Source organism: Schistocerca nitens, chromosome 4 (genome assembly GCF_023898315.1).
Source record: "Schistocerca nitens isolate TAMUIC-IGC-003100 chromosome 4, iqSchNite1.1, whole genome shotgun sequence".
NCBI classification, from domain to species: Eukaryota; Metazoa; Arthropoda; class Insecta; order Orthoptera; family Acrididae; genus Schistocerca; species Schistocerca nitens.
Genome location: NC_064617.1, coordinates 803,049,912 through 803,067,778, shown reverse-complemented (window position 1 = coordinate 803,067,778; position 17,867 = coordinate 803,049,912). Strand labels below are relative to the sequence as shown.

At 41.6% G+C, this 17,867-nt stretch overlaps 1 protein-coding gene across 1 annotated transcript in view; it reads left to right on the top strand.

Annotated features, from left to right (window-relative positions):
- Positions 1-17,552, top strand: part of LOC126253208 (sugar transporter SWEET1-like) — a 31,370-nt gene extending 13,818 nt beyond the window's left edge. The window contains exon 6 of the mRNA XM_049954386.1: positions 16,852-17,552. Within this exon, the coding sequence (XP_049810343.1) occupies positions 16,852-16,953 (102 nt within the window). The 3' untranslated portion in view covers positions 16,954-17,552. The remainder of the gene's footprint in view (positions 1-16,851) is intronic.
- The last annotated feature ends 315 nt before the right edge of the window (positions 17,553-17,867 follow it).

Below are 17,867 nucleotides of genomic sequence, written 5' to 3'. Positions count from 1 at the left end.
GCCACCAGTAAACCATCTCTGGAGATTGACCTCCTGGAGACTGATTTGCGGGCAGTCTTATGCCGCGAAGTTCTCTCGCTTTGGGAGACTGAATGGCGCAATCTGCCCACGCCAAACAAACTCTGTCCTATCAAGGCGACGACGGGTGTGTGGCGGTCATCCATGCGAGCCACTCGCAGAGATTCAGTTGTTCTTTGTCGGCTCCGCATTGGCCACACCCAGCTGACACACAGTTATTTACTGCGTCGGGAGGACTCTCCTCTATGTCGTTGCGGGGCGGCTTTGACAGTGGCCCACATTTTGTTGGCCTGTCCCCTTTTAGCTGTGCTGCCTGATACGCTCCTTGCACTTTTAACTGATGACTCTGCCATGGCATGCTTAGTTTTATGCTTTATTCGGGCAGGGGTTTTTTATCATTTAATTTGAGTGTTTGTTTTTGTGTTGATTCGGGCCTTTGGGCTAAGATTTTAAACTGAGTTTTTAATGTCTCTCTCGGTGGTTGGCTGCTTCTTTTTTTGTTCCTATGGTCGGCCACCCACCGTCACACTCTTGTGTGATTTTATTTCGTTTTGTCTGGTCTTTGTCTACGTTTCTCTTGTTCTGTGTCATCTGTCTACTATTCTGTTGAACTTTTTTTTTTTATTCTCTGTGGGTATTTTTAGTATTTGGGTAAAGGGACTGATGACCGTAGCAGTCTGGTCCCTTGAATCCCCCAAACCAGCCAACCGATCTCCAATGGATATCATCTCCTGTGCAGGAAATATTGGATCTTTTGCCTCTCATCTCCTTGATAATGAGTGGCATATCAGTGGTAGATCTAGCTGCTCCATGGAAGAGACATTGGCCATTGAGGACTCTGGGTACTACACCCATCTCCTACCCAATAGGAGGTGCTTTCTTTAGCTGAAACTGACCACGAGCCAGTGAGAGGCATCTTGCCTGTTGTGAAAGTAGTTGTGTCCATTGTCAAGGAAGCGTGGGGCAGTTAATCAGCAATAGATCAAACATGTAGGTGTGTAATGTACCACTTGAGGCAATTGCAACAAGGGAGAGAAAGATTATCTTGGGCATTCAATATGTCTTCCTGGAGACCACATTTAATGTGCCGAAGTGACTGTTCTGGCAGCCATTCTGACTAGCTCTTCTTAAGTTTCGAAAGTTTTACAATGCCCCACTGAGTTTATTGTTGTGTCACACTCAAAAAATCAGCAAGAAGCGCACTGTTCCTGTCCAAAAAAACAATTTCCATAATCTTTCTTGCAGACTGTTTGCAAGCATTTTTATTTATTTATTTATTTATTTATTTTCCAGGGAATTTGTGTGCCACCACTCCGTAGACAGCAATTTGGTCTCACAGTTCATATGTTTAACCTAAGTCTCATCTCCAGTTAAGATCTGATAGTCAGTCATGACCTGTTTTGTAAGAATCCAGAAATGTCAGTGATGTAACCATGCATTTGTTCTTTTGGATTTCTGTCAAGTGTTTTGATACCCGTCTTGCACAAAAGTTATGATAGCCTAGCTTCTGTGCAACATTCCAATGCAGCAAGAGTCATAAAATTTGTGGGAACCTCAACAAGAGCTTCATCATTGGAATAGGCAGTTTTGTGGAATCTTCTCATTGACTTTCCCAACCAGTTAACCAGTCACAGTCCACCTTGCTCTTTATCATAAACATTAGTTTTACCACCTTTAAATGTAATGCAACATTGGCCCACTCCACCTTCAGTGATTTTGTTTCCATACACGTCACACAGCTGCCAATAAATTTCAGTCAGTTTCTTTTCCCCCCAACAAAATCATTATTACTGACTGCACTTAACAGTTTGGAGGATTGGGAATTCTGCCACACATTTAAAATTTTGCACAGATATTCAGACAGAACTTTATAAGATTTCAGAATGTTTCAAAGATTGGCAATGTGCTTTAAATATTTAAAAAAATGTAAAATTTTGCACTTCATAAAACGAAAAACATAATAGCCTGTCACTTCAGTATCAATGAATCACAATGTGTAGAAATGCGGGGGGTGTAACAGTTCGTAGCATTATTAAATGGAATATTCAGGTGCCAGACTTGCTTATTGATAGGATTATGAGAAAATGCAATTGGTCTACAAAGGAGACCGCTTACATAACTCATAAGACTTGTTTTACAGGTGTCTATGCCCTGGAGCAATCCGGAAATCCAGGAAAAATGTGAGAATTTTTTCATTTGGGAAAAATACAGAAATTTTAAAAAATTCCAGGGATTTTTCATTATTACAGTTTTCAGTTAAATACTGTAGAGAATAACAGCAAAATAAAACTTTAATTGCAAAGAAAATGTGCCGTTTACAAGAACAAAGCACAGTGCACACACAAGTGTCTGCTGACAGCAAAATGTGTCAAAGGCTTTAGAACAAAGACTATGCAATACTTTGTAACAATAAACTGTTTACGATCAGCATGACATCACAACTGTTCACATTTCTAACAGGTTGTGGGAAAATATTGTGAATGGTGGTTTGAGAAGCTTTACTTTCAAATAAATTTCCATTTCTGAATGTGTGATGGGGTCTCATACTTGAGCACCAGCCACTTACAAAAATTTCGGGCCTAGAATACCATCCATTATTTAAAATTTTACAGGCAGACCTGTGTGCGTTATATCTTAAAGGATAACACACGCTAAACAAAAACAAAAAGTTTCAAGGTTGTTTTTCATATTGATTTTAGTTCTTTAGTAGATTACGAATTACGCCATAATGGTGGCAGAAAGTATAAGTAGTTTTCAAATTCTTTTTCTAGGTTATATTTCATAGTGTTGGACAGTACTTTTAATCTTTAGCATTCAAAGGATTGCTAAGTTTTATAGTTCCGAGGGAAAATATATTGTCACTTAACATGGAAAAAAATATTTTCTCAGCCAAGGGAAAGTGTATTTTTAATTGGGAAATGTGGGGAAAATCTGGGATTTTTTTCCTTGTCTGTTTACAATAGTAATATTGCACAAATGAGTGGTACTCCTATCAAATAAGACTTTTGCTGGATACTGAATACTCCAAAGAAGGGAGCCATGAATGGTCACAGGTTTGTGCGACCCATGAGAGGGTCACAAAATGCTGAAAAATTTGGACTGGCATATGCTTAATGGTGGACACCGTAATGGAGGTGTACATAAAAAGTTTTAGGAACAAGCTTTTTGAGGAATCTACATTACTGGTAAATGGAAAAAACACCATGAATTAATCAAACCCTCGGAGAGAAATTTTGTTGATCCACTCTTGAGGATGATTACAACAGACAGTGCCCCCCCCCCCCCCCCCAGGGATCCCACAGCTCTTTTGGGGTTGTGTGTGTGGTGCACACAGGGCCCCGGGCTATTGCAGTCTCTCTTCCCTCATGGGCTGCATTCCGTTCTTTCCCCTCCTGCCCTCCCTCTTTCTCCCTTGGTGTTTCCCTTTACAACTCGGCTGTTCCCTTGGTTCTACTATTGCTTTATGTCTTGTCTTGCTTTTCAACTTCCCCCCTTTCCTTCTCCCCCCCCCCCCCCCTCTTGGGGTTTGGCCTCCCTTTCAAATATGTTTCTGTAGTGTGAGCCATTTCGGGAAGAACTCCTATCTTCTTTGGCATTAGTTCCTCTCCTCTCCCCCTCATTCTCATTTCCCCACTGTAGTGTCCTCCCCCTCTCTCCTGCTAGGTCACAAGCCAGTACTGTTGGTGGGCTGTTATTTACTCATATGGTTGAGCCCCTTGACAACACAGGGATCACACTTCTTGCACCTGAGCTATGACCACCTCGTGTACGCCTAGGAGAAGTTGCTTATCGGAACTCCCAACGATGACCGCCGTGCCAGGTGGCCCTTGATGTTTCTTAGTGGCACCGACAGGGTGAACCCAATTGCAGTGGGTGGTACCAGAGCAGACACTCCAGACATGAAGCATGGTGAGCTCCATATTTCTGGCCACTCTTCTGTTGCTGTCTCTTTAGATAGAAATAGTTCTCTCTCTGGTTCTACTTTTGCTTCCTTTGCCTGCCACTCCCTGTGAGGAGGGCCAGGACACTGGCTTGGGGCAAAACACTTTCCCTGGTACTTGGTTTTTTTTTTCCAGGACAGATGGAGAGCCTCTCGCCATTACCAAATCGCTCTTTCTTTGTAGAACACATTGAAAATAAATTTGATGAAGTTGACTCCCTTAGTAAGATATGATCTGGTTCCCTACTGATAAACAAAACTCTTCAGTGAGTAAGTGGAGTTGTCTTTGTGCTTGTGAGGCCTTAGGAGACATCCCAGTGAGCATTACTCCTCATCAATTCTTAAATATGACACAGGACATTATTTTCCACCGGGACCACCTCCTTCAATTTGATGAGAAACTCAGGACTAATCTGTCGCAGCATGGCGTCCGTTTCATCTGGCTAGTCCAATCTTGGTGATAACTGCACTTTCATCCTGGGTTTTGAGGGGGGGGATACCCCTCTGTAAAAAGTCAGTTACTGTTTACCCAGTGTGACTTGAAGTCCTATGTTCCACCTCCCGTGCACTGTTTCCAGTGTCTCAATTTGCAGGATCCATAGTCTGTGGGCCTCAAGGCCGCTCATTCTCTTTTGGATCTGGATTCTGCTGTGACTTGCTCTCTTCCTGACCACACCTCCTCTCGCCATCCAAAGGAGGAAGGTGGTCTCGGGACGAGGCCCCTCTGACATCCTTAGGAGTGTCGCCCTCTCCGTCTCAATCACCAACCGATCTAAATTCATGGATGTCCCTCCTTCCTTATCTGTGATGGACACCGACTCGGCACAACTATCAATTCTGGCCTGTTTGATGTCCATCTGACCAATAGAATTATAATGTTTGTCATCATTTTCTGGAATTGCAGTCTCCTCCTTCTCTCTAACTCATAGATTTTTTTGTATTGCAGGAATATCGTTTTATGGATTCTAATTTGCAAATTTTTGTTGTTTCCAAGCCTTCTACTGGAACCAGGTTGGCCTTGAAAGCCTCCGGTGGTGTCTGTAAATTGATCTAAACTGACATTATTAGCTCCTGGGTTCCTCCTCAAACTGCACTGGAAATGGTGGTTGTTCAGATCCATTTAGACTGGGTAGTAACAATATGCAGTCTGTCTCCCCACAGCCTGGCCTCTTACACATTCTGGCCTCCTTTGACAGCCCCCTTCCTTCTCCTTGGGGATGGTACTGTGAGCACTGACAGAGGCAGGATTGAAGACCTGCCTCCTCAACACCAGAGCTCTTGAACACTTTAATGTGACATGCGGCACTTCTGCGGCCATTTATCTTTCCATCTGTAGCTCTGGATTCCTCTCCTCTCTTCAAAGGGAAGTCCATGATGACTTGTGTGACAGCAATCATTTTCTGAGTGTTGTATCTTCCCTTCAGCATCAGTCACTTGAATGCCCTTCCAGGTGGATCTCTACTAATGCGAATTGAGATGTCTCTCTCTTGGCTGCCATCCCACCTGCTCCACCACATGGTGGCACTGATGAGTCTTTACAGAGTTAGAGTGACGGCATCCTTTCAGCTGTTGCTTCAGCGACTGCCTCTTCCTCAGGTTCACCCCAATAGAAGACTGTCCCTTGGCGGATGCCATAATTGCTGCAGTTATTAAAGACCACTGTTGTGCCCTCCAATGCTACAAATGGTATTCATCTCTGGACCACCTCTTGGCCTTTAAATGGCTTCATGCCCAGTCCTGTTACCTAGTTAAACGCCAGAAACATGTTTGTTGGGAACGATATGTCACTGCCATAGGGCTGCGACTTTCTCTTAGCAGGTATGGGCAAAGACCAGGTGCATTTTTGGCCACCATCCTCCTGCAGGTGTCCCGGAAATCTTCCTGAACGATGTTATCCTCACCTACACAGACTCTATCGCTGAACATTTTACTCAGCATTTCACCTTGGCCTTGGCATCCATCAACTATCTGCCCGCATTCGATCTTCTCAAACACCGTCGGGAATGACTCCCTTTATCTTTTTTACCTTGTCACTTGGAGCCAATGCCCCTGTAGCAAGTGGGAATGTGCTAGCACCTGTGCTATCTGCCCCAACACGGCTTCTTGACTGGACTAGGTGCACAGCCAAATGCTTAAACACTTGTTGGAGAGCAAGGGGGATTCCCTTCCCAGTGGCAAGAAAGTATTGTTGTTGCAGTTTTGAAATCTGGTAAACTGCCTCTTCAGCTGGACAGCTATCATTCGATCCATTTAATGAATGTCCTTTGCAGGTTACTTGAATGTATAGTGAGTTGTATTGGATCCTTGAATCATAGGACATTTTGGCTCCAATCCTGGTGGTTTCACCGAAGTTGTTCTGCAGATAATTTAGTCTACCTTGAGTCTGCAATCCGAATGGCTTTTGCCTGGTGTAAACACCTTGTCGCAGTCTTCTTCTATCTGCATAGAGCTTATGATGCCACGTGGTGCCAAAACAGCCTTGCCACATTGCGTAAATGGGGCCTCTGGTGCCTGCTCGTGATTTTTCTTTAGAGGTACAGGTTAGCACCTCCCATAGCACCTTCCATCTGCAGGAGAATGGGGTTCTGGTTTAAGTGTCCCTCACTGTTAATGGCTATCAGTGATCTGGTGGTGGCTGTGAGATGTACGATCTCTCCCTCTTTGTATGCTGATGACTTTTGCATGCATTTTTTCTTACCATAGTGGATGTGGCTGAACACACTCCAAGGAGCAATACACTGAATGCAATCTTGGGCTCTCACTCATGGTTTCCAATTTTCAGGTGCCAAGATGTGCATTAGAAGTTTCTGTTGTCATGTTAGAGTGCAGTCCATCCAGATTTGTACCTTGACACACAGTCCCTGAATGTGTTGGTCTCTCATTGGTCTTTTGGAACTGGTCTTTCATTCCCAGTTGACATGGCTTCCCCAACTTTGTCAGTAAAGCAGACATGTTGTTCGCAACTCAATACGCTTCGATGCCTCAGCACTACCAACTGCTGCATCGACCGCTGTATTCTGTTCCGGCTCTACAAAGCATTGTTCCAGTTCTGTCTAGATTATGGGAATCTCACATATGGCTCAGCATCACCTTTGATGCTACAGATGCCGGACCTGATACACTGTTGTGAGAAGACTGGCAACTGAGACCTTTTGGACTAGCCCCATGATCATCCGGAGCAGAGGCTGGAGTTCCACCATTAGTTTCAGCACCAACAACAGTGTATTGCTTATGTGTTATGTATCAACTGCTCCCCAGAGCATCTGAACTACCATCTCCTCTGATATAGAGGTCCAGCCCCCCCCCCCCCCCCCAAACATTGATAACCCAGGCTGGGGTTAAAATTTCCATCTGCATCCAGTTCCTTTTTTCAGAACTCCAGCTGGGCCATCTCACACACAACCCCATGGTTCATGCCCCATCCACAGTTCTTTCTTGACCTATGACAAGATCCGAAAGACTTGGCTCCACCTCAAGCCATCTGCTGCCAATTCTTCTCCATTATTGGCGCATTTCGTGGTTCAGAAGTAGTCTGTACTGATGGTTTCTGGTCACCCTGGCTCTGTTTATGTTCATGCACTATGTAATGAACTCCTGTTCTTGCCAAATGGGTGCATTGTTTTCACTGCAGAGATGGTAGCTATCTCTTGTCCTCTTGAGCGTATCTGTTACTGCATTGGAGAGTCCTTCCTTAACTGTAGTGGCTCATTGAGCAGTTTATAAGCTTAATCATCCCTTGGTCCTGACTGTCCAGGATTACCTTTTTGCCCTCAGTGTGGCTGTTGGTGGTCTTTATGTGAACCCTGGGTCACATCGGGATCCTGAGGAATGAAGTCGCCGACAGTCTGGACAAACTGGCTACTGGCAAGCCACCTCTTGAGATCAGTATTCTGGAAATAGATCTTTGCTCTGTATCATACTACCAAATTCTAATGATATGGAATATGGAATTGTATACTCTGACTTCACTGAATGAACTACAGGCAATAAAGGATACAACGAATTTGTGAAGGTCCCCTATGGAGGCCTCTCACAAGGACTCCACAATGGCCATACTTGGTTGACTCATGGTCATCTCCTCTGTCTGAGGATGCCCCACTGTTGTTGTGGTGCCCGTTTCATGGTGGTTCGTATTTTGCTGGGCTGTCCTAACCTAACCATTCTGTGGTAGACTCTGACCTGGTTTTATGATTTATTTGTGAAGGGGCTTTTCATCACTCTATCTAATGGAAGGTGCCTCAGCCTTGTCAGCCCATTGAAGAGTTGGCAGAATGGCCTATTACCTCCTCTGCCTTGACTAGACAATAGCTATCTGGCTGGGCTTGGTGGTCTGCCCAACTTGTTCTTTCACTCTTCTCCCCCCTTCTTGCATGTTCTTTTTTACTTTGTGTTCTTCCTATGTTTACTGTGCTTCTCTTGCCTTGTCCCTGTAACTAGTTTTTTTCTGTGTATTATTGTTGGATGGGGTGCCTCTTGTAAGTGGAAAGGGGTGTATCCCCCGTGGCACTTTCTGCCTTTGAAGGGCTCTGTTGGACCTTGGGGTTTTCTTTCCTTGTGTTTCACACACTTGACCTTTTTTGGTATGCAGTTTTGGTTTGTAGTTTGGGCATTTTGATTGTTAAACCAACCAGCAACAACAATCACACAGACAGTGCCATACACATCCATGTATAGTCAAATGCCAGTGCTAGTGCTCTGTATACACTCCTTTTGCAAAAGTGAAGCCTGCAGTTTTCCCATGGGGATGATTATAGAGGTGATGAATGTAATCTTGTGGAATGGCCTACGCTGCAAATACTACCTGGTGCCTCAATTGGGCCAGATATCCTGACAGTCTCGTAGACCTTGCAAGATAATGTTTCAAACAGTCACAGATGTTCTCACAAGGGAACCTCCCCATCGCACTCCGCTCAGATTTAGTTATAGCTGGGCACAGTGGATAGGCCTTGAAAAACTGAACACAGATCAATCAAGAAAACAGGAAGAAGTTGTGTGGAACTATGAAAAAAATAAGCAAAATACACAAACTGAGTAGTCCATCCACAAGATAGGCAACATCAAGAAGAATGTGTGCTCAGGAGCGCCATGGTCCCGTGGTTAGCGTGAGCAGCTGCGGAACAAGAGGTCCTTGGTTCAAGTCTTCACTTGAGCGAAAATTTTACTGTCTTTATTTTCACAAAGTTATGATCTGTTCGTTTGTTCATTGACGTCTCTGTTCACTGTAATAAGTTTAGTGTCTGTGTTTTGCGACCGCACCGCAGAACCGTGCGATTATTATTGAAGTCGCGAGCTATATTTGCTGGATTCATATTGCCCATGGAATACATCTCACGTATTTAATGCACTCTCGTCCAAAGTAGCGAACAGTCAACTGCCAGCCAGGGAGCCTCGTTAGCAGGAATGCTGTCTCTTCCGTGCGCTGTAGTCGAGTGACGTCGTGTGTTTCGATGTTTAAGGTGTAGCGCCCCATACTACGGCGCAGTTATCTCGCATCGCACGGACGGATAATAATTGTCTGAAAATAAAAATTTTAACTTTTCACACTCGAGGAGACTTGAACCAAGGACCTCTCATTCCGTAGTTGCGCACGCTAACCACGGGACCACGGTGCGCCTGGGCTCACGTTGTCCTCGATGTTGCCTATCTTGCGCGTGGACTACTCAATTTGTATATTTTGCTTATTTTCTTCAGTTCCACACAACTTCTTCCTGTTTTCTCGATTGATCTGTGTTCAGTTTTTCAAGGCCTATCCACTGTGCCAACTTATAACTAAATCTGAGGGGGGTGCGATGGGGAGGTTCCCTTGTCAGTGGGGGAAAGATGTAGGGATCGTGCTGGCCAAGGTAGTTGATGCACACCTTGGAGAGCAAGTTGGGTGGCACAGGATACATGTGGATGTGCACTGTTATGTTGTAAAACCACATCACCTTGTTGGTGCATGAATGGTAGCATGAAGGGTTGAATGTTTTGGAGTTCTCTCCACTGTTCAATGTTCTCTCCGTGATCACTGGAAGAGAAAAGCCATTGTCAGATATGGCTCACCACACCGCGATTCCGCGTTTTGGCCCTATGTGCCTCTGTTGTGTACACTCCAGATGATGGTGCTCACCTACACGATGCCAAATACACCTGTGACCACTTGTGGCACCTAAGCAGAAGCAACTGTCATCACTGAAGACAAGTTCCCATTTGATCGCCCATAAGTGCCTGTTGCTACACGATGTTGGCGTGTGAGCAGAAGATGCTCTAATGAGACACAGGATCATAGCTCTGCTTGATGGAGATGGTTGCAAAGGGTCCTCACTGATACTCCTGGAGCAACAGTGTTCCTAATTTGTTGTGAAGTTGTAGTGCAGTACGATACAGCACTTTGTAAAATGCGACAGCCTTGTGGCACGCATCTGTGCATTGCCACTGTCCGGACCCAGGCTGACGGGCATGTGCACCTTCTGCTGACATCTGGCAACAACCTTGATGCACTGTGGAGACCTCTTGCTCCACATGTATCACATTTCTACAATATGACTACCCAGCCTCCCACAGACCTGCTAAACACCCTCGCTCAAACGCTGTCAATTGCACAAACATATCACATCTGCGCAGTCGCAGTGTGATAACCGTGTTGCAGACACAGACAGAGCTCTTTACGATATGGAAAACCAGCTGCTGCTGGCTCTTTAGGTGGAAAGCTGCTGTGAAACGTGCACCATTTGCGGCTGATAACGAGGTTCCTGGTTTGGTGTGCATCTGATCATTGCATTAACTGCCCTCTCTTGTTGAGTCCTTTGCAAGTATGGCATATCTTAGTCACTTGTGTCAAGGGATTTTGTAATTTTCCAATATTGTACTACAACACTCTATGTATTACACACTTAGGGACTGCAGGACAAGATTAGACTAATTATAACACATACAGATTTATTTAGGCAGTCACTCTTCTTGCCCTCTATATGAGAATGGAATGAGAAGAAGTCATTAAACAGATAACACACACTTTAAGTTGGCCCCTGAGCAGAGGATGCTGAGAGCAAAATCTTGTGAGTGGCTTGTTGCACATTGGCTGCCGGGACAAGCCACACCTCCTCCTAGAGCAGCCATATTATATCTTATAAAAGAAACAAATTTGTAATGGATTAATGTGTAATAGAAATGACACAAATGTTGACTGGTTGCTAGGACCAGGTACACCTTCTTTGCTTATTTTTGTAAATAATACTAAAAATTGCTATGCACAACACTGCACACAAATAAACACTACATTCTTAGTGACTGTGTATTGCTATTGTGCACACTACCTTCATGTAGCTAAGGTAGGCAATGGACATACATTCTGGAGTGACATGAAACCAGCCGACTTGCTCCAACTGGAGAGTGGCAAAGTTATAGTGTGCGATCTATAAGTGGTACATGGGAAAGACTCTTTGCCATGCACTTCATAGTAGGTTGCAGAGTACAAATGTAGATCCAAGATGGGGTGTCCATGAGTGATGCACGGAAATGAGATAAACATTGCCAAAAATCCTTTCTACACCTTTCAAAAATAATCATGTCATACACTTACAAGGGAACCTCCCCATCGCACCCCCCTCAGATTTAGTTATAAGTTGGCACAGTGGATAGGCCTTGAAAAACTGAACACAGATCAATCGAGAAAACAGGAAGAAGTTGTGTGGAACTATGAAAAAAATAGCAAAATATACAAACTGCGTAGTCCATGTGCAAGATAGGCAACATCAAGGATAACGTGAACTCGGTAGCGTCGTGGTCCCGTGGTTAGCGTGAGCAGCTGCGGAACAAGAGGTCCTTGGTTCAAGTCTTCCCTCGAGTGGAGAGTTTATTTTTTTAATTTTCAGACAATTATCTGTCCGTCCGTCCGATGCGAGGTAACTGCGCCGTAGCATGAGGATGCTAAACCTAAACAAACATCGAAACACACGACGTCGGTTGACGACAGCGCACGGAAGAGAGAGTATTCCTACTAACGAGGCTCCCTGGCTGGCAGTTGACTGTTCGCTACTTTGGACGGGAGTGCACTAAATACGTGAGATGTATTCCGTGGCCAATATGAATCCGGCAAATATAGCTCGCGACTTCAATAACAAGGTCAATGAATATTTTCCGAACTGTAAGTTTGCGGTGCGGTCGCAAAACATAGACACTAAACTTATTACAGTGAACAGAGACATCAATGAACGAATGGACAGATCATAACTTCACGCAAATAAAGGAAGAAAAATTTTCACATGAGGGAAGACTTGAACCAAGGACCTCTCGCTCCGCAGTTGCTCACACTAACCACGGGACCACGGCGCTCCTAAGCTCACATCATTGTTGATGTTGCCTATCTTCCACATGGACTACTCAGTTAGTATATTTTGCTTATTTTTTTCATAGTTCCACACAACTTCTTCCTGTTTCCTCGAATGATCTGTGTTCAGTTTTTCAAGGCCTATCCACTGTGACAACTTACAACTAAATCTGAGGGGGGTGCGATTTGGAGGTTCCCTTGTTAGTAAGTCTTAAACAAGTGAGATGGCCTTTTGAAAGATAAGCCCCACGCATTCTGCCAGTGTGAAATACTCCAACACATAATGTACATAATCAGGGAGATAGAAATTAATAAGAAGACTAGTGTGATTTATCAACAGAATGAAAAGTTCTGTCCAGCATTTCATACTAGCATGGCCACAAACCATTCACCCTCTCTGAGTTGCCGAAAGGTATCTTGATCAGAAGATGTGATACAGAAAATAATTGCAGGAATATGGGTACTTAAACCATTTTGGTTCTCTAGCACTAATATTCATGACACTTTCGGATTTGGCAATGCAATATCAAAAAGGAGCCTCGTTCTCACCAGACACTTGTTTGGGGTTTACACACTACTGTCTTTCCACAGTTTCACCATTATTTAACAGTGTCTCTTCTCCTTCTCTCTTAAGAGAACCTATTTCCTGTATTGGTATTTTTCATTATTTTTTGTTTTATTGATGTATATTATCATTATTGTTACTACTGCTGCTGCTAGTATTTATTATTATTACCTTTCTTTCTTTTCTCAGACGTTATGTCTGGTCAAAAATGGAAAGTGACGCGGACCTTGATCAAGCGTGACTTCCTTTTAACTGTACGGTATATGTTATATTGCATTTAGGAACTTTCGGGTAATTGAACATGTATCAATAATCACAGATTTCTGTAGTTGTATATATAAGTTTGGATGTAGCTGTATTGCATTGATGTACTGGTGGATATTGTGTGGTATGACTCCTGTAGTTCATAGAATAATTGGTATAATGTCAACTTTATCCTGATGCCACATGTCCTTGACTTCCTCAGCCAGTTGGATGTATTTTTCAATTTTTTCTCCTGTTTTCTTTTGTATATTTGTTGTATTGGGTATGGATATTTCGATTAGTTGTGTTAATTTCTTCTTTTTATTGGTGAGTATGATGTCAGGTTTGTTATGTGGTGGTGTTTTATCTGTTATAATGGTTCTGTTCCAGTATAATTTGTATTCATCATTCTCCAGTACATTTTGTGGTGCATACTTGTATGTGGGAACGTGTTGTTTCATAAGTTTATGTTGTAAGGCAAGCTGTTGATGTATTATTTTTGCTACATTGTCATGTCTTCTGGGGTATTCTGTATTTGCTAGTATTGTACATCCGCTTGTGATGTGATCTACTGTTACTATTTGTTGTTTGCAAAGTCTGCATTTATCTGTTGTGGTATTGGGATCTTTAATAATATGCTTGCTGTAATATCTGGTATTTATTGTTTGATCCTGTATTGCAATCATGAATCCTTCCATCTCACTGTATGTATTGCCTTTTCTTTGCCATGTGTTGGATGCGTCTTGATCGATGTGTGGCTGTGTTAGGTGATACGGGTGCTTGCCATGTAGTGTCTTCCCCTTCCAATTTACTTTCTTCGTATCTGTTGATGTTATGTGATCTAAAGGGTTGTAGAAGTGGTTATGAAATTGCAGTGGTGTAGCCGATGTATTTATATGAGTGATTGCTTTGTGTATTTTGCTAGTTTCTGCTCGTTCTAGAAAGAATTTTCTTAAATTGTCTACCTGTCCATAATGTAGGTTTTTTATGTCGATAAATCCCCTTCCTCCTTCCTTTCTGCTTAATGTGAATCTTTCTGTTGCTGAATGTATGTGATGTATTCTATATTTGTGGCATTGGGAACGTGTAAGTGTATTTAGTGCTTCTAGGTCTGTGTTACTCCATTTCACTACTCCAAATGAGTAGGTCAATATTGGTATAGCATAAGTATTTATAGCTTTTGTCTTGTTTCTTGCTGTCAATTCTGTTTTCAGTATTTTTGTTAGTCTTTGTCTATATTTTTCTTTTAGTTCTTCTTTAATATTTGTATTATCTATTCCTATTTTTTGTCTGTATCCTAGATATTTATAGGCATCTGTTTTTTCCATCGCTTCTATGGAGTCACTGTGGTTATTCAATATGTAATCTTCTTGTTTAGTGTGTTTTCCCTTGACTATGCTATTTTTCTTACATTTGTCTGTTCCAAAAGCCATATTTATATCATTGCTGAATACTTCTGTTATCTTTAATGATTGGTTGAGTTGTTGACTGGTTGCTGCCAGTAGTTTTAGATCATCCATGTATAGCAAATGTGTGATTTTGTGTGGGTATGTTCCAGTAATATTATATCCATAATGTGTATTATTTAGCATGTTGGATAGTGGGTTCAGAGCAAGGCAGAACCAGAAAGGACTTAATGAGTCTCCTTGGTATATTCCACGCTTAATCTGTATTGGCTGTGATGTGATATTATCTGAATTTGTTTGGATATTAAGTGTGGTTTTCCAGTTTTTCATTACTATGTTTAGAAACTGTATCAATTTAGGATCTACTTTGTATATTTCCAATATCTGTAGTAACCATGAGTGGGGTACACTATCAAAAGCTTTTTGGTAATCAATGTATGCGTAGTGTAGCGACCTTTGTTTAGTTTTAGCTTGATATGTCACCTCTGCATCTATTATCAGTTGCTCTTTACATCCTCGTGCTCCTTTGCAGCAGCCTTTTTGTTCTTCATTTATAATTTTGTTCTGTGTTGTATGTGTCATTAATTTCTGTGTAATGACTGAAGTTAATATTTTGTAGATTGTTGGTAGGCGTGTTATGGGGCGATATTTAGCTGGGTTTGCTGTGTCTGCTTGATCTTTAGGTTTCAGATAAGTTATTCCATGTGTAAGTGTATCAGGGAATATGTATGGGTCTGCAATGTAACTGTTAAATAATTTAGTTAGATGTGAATGTGTTGAGGTGAACTTCTTGAGCCAGAAATTTGCTATTTTATCATTTCCAGGGGCTTTCCAATTGTGCGTAGAATTAATTACTCGGGTGACTTCATGTTGCAAAATTATCACTTCAGGCATTTGTGGTATCATCTTGTATGAGTCTGTTTCTGCTTGTATCCACCGTGCATGCCTGTTATGTTGTACCGGGTTTGACCATATGTTGCTCCAGAAGTGTTCCATGTCTGGTGGATTGTCTATTTGTGTGTGTGTGTTATCTATTGTTTGGTAAAATTTCTTTTGGTTTGCGTTGAATGTTTGGTTTTGTTTCCTTCTATTTTCACTTTTTTTGTATCTTCTAAGTCGTTTGGCCAATGCTTGTAATTTCTGCTTCTTTTAATCTAATTGCTCTATTGCTACTTGTTGTGAGATTTTACCTAACCTTTTTCGTTTTTTGTCTGATATTTCATTTCTTATAAATTGTGTTAGCTGTCCGATGTCTTTTCTCAGTTTTTCTATTCTGATCTGTAGCCTGTGTTGCCATGCTGGTTTTGTGGGTTTCTTCTGTGTGTTGGTTGGTTCTGATCTCTGCCTAGTGTGTATATTTAGTGTAGTGAGTGCTCCTACATAAACCAGTAGTTGTAACTCTTCCATAGTTGTGTATTCATTTATTTTGTTGTGTATGATTGTGTTGATAGTTTTTATTGTTGTTTCGACTTGTGGGTTATTTGGTGGTCTATGCAAGAATGGTCTAATGTCTGTATTTGTGTCTTTGTATTCTATATATGTCAACTGAAATTTTTCTTCTATATCTAACATGTGCGTCACTTCATGTTCTATTTGTGCTTGTGCTGGTGGCTGTCTTAAGATTTCGTTTTCCTCTGATTGTTTAATTGATGCGTGTTGTTCTTTGTTTGTTTTCTCTGAGATGTTTGAGTCCATTACTGTATTTTCTTCTTCTTCTAATTGCACATTATTTTGTTCCAGTATTTGTTGTACTTGTTGTTTGATGTTTTCTAATTCTGACTGGGGTATCCTGTTACGGATCTGATCAGCTAGTCGTTGTTCTGTTAAAAATTTTAATTCCGGGTATCTGGTAATAAATGTTGTGTATACTTGTGATCTGTATCCAGTTGTGTTGGTTCCTAGGTTTGTTGCTTGGTAATAACAGAACATGAGGTGTCTATTAACTTTATCTGACCATCTCATCCTCTGTCTTTGTTTTCCTTCTAGGGTGGTTGCAGGAAGCATATCCTGCAAAACACCTCTATTTGGATTTAAATCATTTTCCAGTTGGCTAGCAGTTATTATTATTATTATTATTATTAATTTTCTTAAAATATATTATCATACATTTCACCACAGCTGCCCAGGTGTATTTTACTTTCCTGCTTGTAATGTAATGTAATGTTTAGTTTCTATTTGCAAATTGTTATTTCTTAACAAGTAGTTCTTATCTGAATCACCACCCTCCTGCTCCATGGCTAAAAGAGACTGCCTTGTGTGTTCATTTCCCCCACCCTCCCGCCAGTAAGTTGGTTCTCCTTGTGTAACAGAGATATTTTGTAATTTGTTGTTCAGTTGAAGTGCCATTTGTTAATTTTTATGTTCCGTTTAGTTGCAGAATGCAGTTGCTCTCGTATTGAGTGCCATTCAGCTGTCACTCTTTGTGATTTATCCAAGTAAACCAAAAGAAAAAGAAGAAAAGAAGAAAGATTAATGCAGATGTGTTTCTAGAGTTAGCAAATTTTTACTACATATGTATACATTATGTACATACAGTTTTAATATATGGAACTGTTGGCAAGTAGATTCCAAACTATAAAGTGTGTTCATTACTTGTGTTTGGTAAGTTTTAAATTATTTATTGCAATAAAACTGTTAACGTATTTCCGAATCTTTGTCAGAAACAGACACACAGATGTTGGGCATCTCTCTCTCTCTCTCTCTCTCTCTCTCCTAGAACTTTTCAGTGTACAATTCACACTGTATCAATGTATAATTGTGTGTTATTTGTCATCCATTTAAATAATCACCTACATTAAGAAGAGTTTGTGGCAGTTTTACAAATGTGAATATCGAATTACTGCTGCAAAACAAAAGGAGTTCAAAATAATAGAAAAGGAAAAATTCTGTGGAGAAATTTCACATGTGCACAGTTTACCGTCAGGAAGTGCAACTCCCAATACAGCCAACAGACACACAGAAATAGAAAATGACAGTCATCCCATTTCATAAATTCGTTCTTCAGGGCAGAAAAGAGATAATAAATGGAAGACATGGGAATGTGTGAAAGTAGGTTATGTGTTACACATAGTGGGAAGCACCAATATATATTGTGTGTGTTCTGTTGGCTGTGCTGAGAGTTAACAACTTGATTGGATAGCCTATCTGCGAACTGAATTATTATAAAAGACCTGCAGTACACAAGACAGTTTGTGTTTACTTATAATAATGCAGTGAATCAATGATTTCCAGATGAGTATTAATTACGTAGACCAGTATTCTTTTTTTCATAAAAAAGTGTGTGTGTGTGTGTGTGTGTGTGTGTGTGTGTGTGTGTGTGTGTTTCCTGGCAGTTACTCCTTCATGCTGTTTTCCTTTCTTCAAATAGATCTTCTCACATTCAATTTG